The sequence below is a fragment of the Chrysochloris asiatica genome, unplaced genomic scaffold (genome assembly GCF_000296735.1).
Source record: "Chrysochloris asiatica unplaced genomic scaffold, ChrAsi1.0 scaffold00162, whole genome shotgun sequence".
NCBI classification, from domain to species: domain Eukaryota; kingdom Metazoa; phylum Chordata; class Mammalia; order Afrosoricida; family Chrysochloridae; genus Chrysochloris; species Chrysochloris asiatica.
Window position 1 is genome coordinate 5060233 of NW_006408680.1, and position 5622 is coordinate 5065854.

The 5622-nt window shown below is 53.1% G+C and overlaps 1 protein-coding gene across 1 annotated transcript in view; it reads right to left on the reverse strand.

Moving 5' to 3' along the window:
• PDE10A (phosphodiesterase 10A) overlaps positions 1-5612 on the reverse strand; it is a 321369-nt gene extending 315757 nt beyond the window's left edge. Inside the window, exon 1 of the mRNA XM_006871187.1 lies at positions 5543-5612. Coding sequence (XP_006871249.1) covers positions 5543-5609 — 67 coding nt within the window. The 5' untranslated portion in view covers positions 5610-5612. The remainder of the gene's footprint in view (positions 1-5542) is intronic.
• Between the last annotated feature and the right edge of the window lie 10 nt (positions 5613-5622).

Consider the following 5622-nt stretch of genomic DNA (forward strand, 5'->3'; position numbering starts at 1 on the left):
TACAACCTGAATTCCACACAATCAAGATGTTTGTCCCTTCATATCAACACCAATCTCCACCCTCTCGAGCTGGCAATTCTTTGTTGTTGTTTTTTTCCTCTTCTAGATTGTTTGTTTTTGTTTTGCAGCAAAGCAAAGTGCTCTTCTTGCAAAACTGCTTCTGACACAGTAACTACCAACTTGTAAAAGTCTAAATAAGCTTATGTTTTTATAAATAATTAATCACATCCAAAGAAACGCTATTGCCTCTGCGTGTTAGAAGCAACACTTTGTCTTTCCTCTTGTGGAAAACGTTTTCATCAAAGTAAAAAGTTTTTTTATGACTGCCTTAGGAAATGAAATCCAGCACTGGAAACACTGTGCACTCCCATCAGCAACCAGTAAGCTGACTAGGCTGCCTCGGAGACGCAGAGGCAAAGACAACAACACATGTGTTCATGGCAACTCAGTCCCTGCTCTTTGCCGCCAAAGAGTATGTTTGGGTCAGCTGGAAAACAGCTGAACGAATCCAACGAAGCCTCAGTTGTGCTAGCAAAATTTAGCAACCACACCACTGACTTCATTATTCCTGTCCTGTGAGAAACATCAACATTGGTAAAGGACAATTCCCATCATGATTCTCCCCTTGTCTTCACTTCCAAACACTGAAGTGTCCATTAGACAGACTGTGTTTGGCACTGAGGTTACAAAAGTCAATGTTACACACTTTCTTCCCTCCAGGAAGACACTGGCTAAGGGAGACAGCACAAATAAACAACTGGCTTGTGGACGCCAGATGAAGGGACCGGCCAGGGCTGAGTGAGTTGTTGCCAGTCATGGTCAACACCAGAAAGTTCAAGAATGACAGGTAGCTTGGTGCTACCTGATCTTAGCCTTCATGGGTTGACTGGGATGGAGGCAGAGAGAGAGAACAACAAAGGGGCAGCATGCCTGCGAGTGTTGTCCAGCAGCTCAGACTGTCCTGTGGGCAAGGGGAGGCCACCGAGGACGGCTCTGTCCCACTTGCACCTCCTCCATCAACCGTCACCATCACTGTTCCGGTGCTAGCTGTGTCCTCCTTAGACAGGTCTCCCCTGACATGTTGACTGCCAGTCTGGAGACTGTACTGTGTATACAGTGGGCATGCAAGAAACACGTGGACAACATACATCCCCACCCTTCCCCCAAGATAAAATGTAAATGAGCCCCAAGGGGAGGACCCAGCCACCCTTGCTTGGTTGGAAGGCTCTTGCCCTGCAAATCCACCATTCCTGGTCTCCTAAACACCTGCTGAACGCTCCTACCAGGTTGTTGCTTCCTGAAATGCACTTCTCAGTCAATCCCCTTATTAAATACCCCCTCCTGCAAGATTCCCTTCCAATTCCATCTGGCTGGGCAATTCTTATTATGACAAGTACTCGAGATCGTGAGAACATTCAGACAGTTCTTTTAAGGGCAACAAGCGATTGCGTCCACTCTGTATCCGCTCTTCAATCCAGTTCTCATCACATCTCTTCCTAAAAGATGCCTGTGTTGTTGAGTTAAGTGCCGTCGAGTCGATCCTGACCCATAGCAACGCTGTATAGGCTTTCCAAGGAATAGCTGGTGAGCTTGAACTGCCGACCTTGCAGTTCAAGCGACTTTACAGTCTGGCGCATTAACCCACGGTGCCACACCAGGACTCTTAGGACATTCCCTCTAAAATTTCCCAAATCTCTCCTTATCACTCAGCTGTCTGTTAGTAATCTGTCCTGCCTGGTGTCCTACCAAGGGCCTCACAAGCTGCTCTCTTTGGGGACCCAGACAGCTCTCTCCTGTCCTCTCCTCACTGGTGCCATGTTTCCGGTCACCTAATCTGCTGGTCCATTACGGTGACTACCCTCTGTAATCGGGGAGAATGGAAAGGAATGCTTAGCAGTGGAATGCTTCCTTAAAAACAAGCATGGTGAGACTTCATCTTGCTAACTTTTGTGATGTCATCACAAAAGATCAATGACTCCAACCAGACATCATGAGTGATCAAGTGAGGGTGTTCAAGAAACAGGGAAAGACTCAGTGAGATGGACTGATATCTAGCTACAACGCTGCACTTACACACACCAGAGACACGGTGGAGATGGCTACGAGCTGGGCAACGTTTGGTGTAGTTACGCAGTAGGACATCAGGAGTCTGACTCAAATGGACAGCAATTGTTCAACAACAGCAAGGTGTTCATTTCTTACCATTGCCCTTCCGTCCACTAAATATCCATCTGCATTCACACCTGTCTTTGTCCCAGCTCTGATCCTGAGGAAGAGCTTCCGCTTCCAAGGTGCCAAACCTTCCCAGCTCCAAGGCAATCTATTGTTCTGTCCTCTTTATGGTATTCCTTCAGACTCCTGTTCTTCAACACATAAACATTCTCAAGGAGAAGCCACCAATCTATTCCTAGAGCCACTGAGCTGGCTCCCAGCCTCTTTCAATACAAGTATTGCCTTCCTGTAGCTCCTAAGAGAGCTCCAGAGCCCTTCGTTGATGACTACATCAGCCATGAATGCTAAGCCCCACTCATGTCTGAGCAACGCTGGTTGCATCCTAGCGGTGGTAACTTACTCAACTTCCGTGACAGCTGACCTCCTCCTTGAAGTTCTTCCTGGGAACTCCATGGGCCTTTCTGTTCCATCTCACCTCCTGGTCCCCTTTCTCTGTGGTGCCTCTTCCTCCCAGTCAGATCTCCTCTGTCCTCTTCTCACTCTACTCCTTCATCTCAGAGGTTCCTGAGCTTGCCTCTGGATTCAGTGCCACCTCAATGCTGGAGACTCAGAGAGCTGTCCAGTGAAGGCCACACTGCACATGTCCAGAGGCTACCCTTCCATGCAGCAACAGTATCTACACAGCACCAGGTAGCTGTTTATTGGACGACTCCATCTGCAGTGCCCTGGAAAATGCCATCCCTCATGGAGAGCGTCTGCACATGCTCCCTGAGAGTACCCAACCCCTGATTTTAAATACTGTGGGGACAAGCTTTACCCTCCAGTCTCCATCAAACCTCCTACATCCAACTGCCTCCTTAACGTCTCCCCTAGGTTGCCCATCAGCCTTGAGGGCTGGCCATCACCAGGTGGACCCAAACCCAGCCTACGTAACATCTTCCTCTCCAGGGCCCCATCTCAGCTGATGGGACACCAATTACCCAGTCACTTCAGCTGGTCTGGGATCCAAGTCTTGATTTTTTTCCCTTCACACTACAAAGCCTTTGTGTCTGTTTCAGTCTATACAACACAACAGCCCAGGAAACCCTGTGGGCGCAGTTCTGCTCTGTCGTCCTAATGGGTCATTGTGAGTCAGAGTCAACTCAAAAGCACACAACAGTTGTTGTTGTGAAGCACCATCGAGTCAGTTCTGACCCACAGCAACCCCTGTATAGGGTTTCTGAGGAGTGGCTGGTGAGCCTGAACCACCAACTCTGCAGATCCAAGCTGACTTGCAGTCGAGCGCATTAACCCACAGTACCATGCACAACAAATATTGACTATTTTTGTGATGTGTCCCATATAACAATTCTGTAGTATCTTACTCTCATACAAACCCCAAGCTAGATGATGGAACATGGGCTGAATTATGGTGAGTTTTGTTTTCCTGTGGTGACGTTCTGCTGTGTGGATCTCTTCAGGTTGCCTTCTCCTTTCCCAGGTTCTGTCTTATAAAGGGCAAGTCCAGTGGGAGTCACCTCGGATAACCATGTACCCTGAGCTACTGACTGTTTCCTTTCGGTCTGCTCCATGACAACCCTCACCCCCAGCCGCAAAGGATCCTCATTCTTTTCAGAAATGTGCTATTGCCAAAGCTGCAACCCAAAGCCCCCTTTGCATACTGCTCTGCCCACACTGGGGTTCAGCAGCCCCACCCCCACCAGCTACCAACTGGGAAAAGTTGTTCAGATAGTTTGAGCTCCTTTGTTTGGGATTTGTTTCTTTTTTAGAAGGGTTCACAAGTGTGCCAAGGAGAGGAGCCCTGGGGACCCCAGTCCTCCTCAAAGCTGGTGGTGAGCACAGAGCTGGTGGCCAAGAGCCCCTCTCAGTAAACACAGAATTCTGCAGGACAAGATCCTAATACAGAAGGCTCTTAACACAATGACTCGCTGCCATCCAGGCCGACCCACAGTCCTCCACAACTTCAGTTTCTAGGACTAGAAACCCACCACCACCACCACCAGCTGGCTTAGGAGACAATTGTATAGGGCGCCACGGGGCCACCAACCAGGAGTTGTCCTAGGAGAGGCCCGTGCCACTGCCTACCAGAGATCAGAACCACTACGGACCTTGCCCAAGCCCTGTCTGCGGATGGTTCGGCTCCCCGCGGAGCCGCTCCTGGCCAGAGCTGTGCGCCTTGAATTCCTACACCAGAAAGTACGGGCGGGCTTCGCAAAGGGCCCTCCAAGTGAAGTCAGTGGGATAGGTGAGCAGACAGGCAAAACCCTGGGACCAGGCTTCTGAGTACAGAGGATCTTGTGGTCTGCCCCGGTGGTCTGCAGTGGCCCTGGTAATGCCAGCAGCTGTGCGCCTTGGGGACACATTGAGGCTCCTGTATGGCAGTCCACTTTCTGGCTGGTTTTCTGGTCCCAAGAGTGTCAGCGTCCTCAGCCGGCTTGCCCTCATTCACTCCAGCCACGTCTCTCCTGGGTCTTTTTTCCCATATGTCCCTCGCCCTTCCTTCCCTGGAGTGAACCTGGGCCCTGACTCTTCAGTTCTAATGTCCCCCTCCCGTAGCACACTTAGGATGCATCCAGCAGGTCCTAACGCTACCCACCGCATGGACTCAGGCGCGTCCCTTCCCACAGGCACCAGTACAGAGAAAGGCTAGCTGTACGTGGCCTCTCGGTCCTCTCTGGACTTGTTGGCTGCCGCGCCACTCCACCCGCCAGCTCTAGGTCCCAAGCTGGGATTGCTGAGCGCGGGGCCCAGGACCTCGCCCAAAAGAGCGGCCGCCACCAGTGGGGGTGAGCCTTCCCTGGGCGCCGGCTCCAGCCCCACTTCTCGCCGGCCGGGGGCGCAGAGCCGCAAATCCAAGGGGAAGTGTGCACCCTCGGCCCGCGAACCAGGCTGAGAGCCCGACTGAGAGCCGAGGGTGGCCCTGCGTTCGTCTGAGCGCTGTGAGAACCCGTCATGGGACCCGAAAGGAGGGCAGTTCCAGTTCGGCCCGCCGGATCGGCGCGCAGCTTCCCGTCCCTCCTCCGCGCCAAAGCCGCCCGGGCTCCGGCACCGTCTTCAAGGTGCCCCAACACCATTCCCTGGCTTCCCGGTTCCTGCTCCAGTTCCCCAGCTCTCCGAGTCCCCAGCTACGGCTCCCGCTCCCGGTTCCCCCTCCTAGTTCCCTGGCTTCCTGGCTCCCCGGTTCCCCAGCTAGCCGGCTCCCAGGCTCCGGCTCCGGCTCCGCCGCGCTCCACCACGCGGCCGCCGCGCACGCGGCCCGTTGCCTGAGCCACAGAGCCCTTCCCCTAGCCCAGCGGAGTACCCACGGCAGCCGGGGTCCGGCCCGCGCCGCCTGCGACCCCGAGCGCGCGGCCGCGGAGCGAGCACTTACTAGGGCTCAGGAAGCACTCGGTGAGCCTTCGGAAGCAGCTCGCATTCGTGGAAGGTCCATCTTCCATTTCGGGGCCGAGC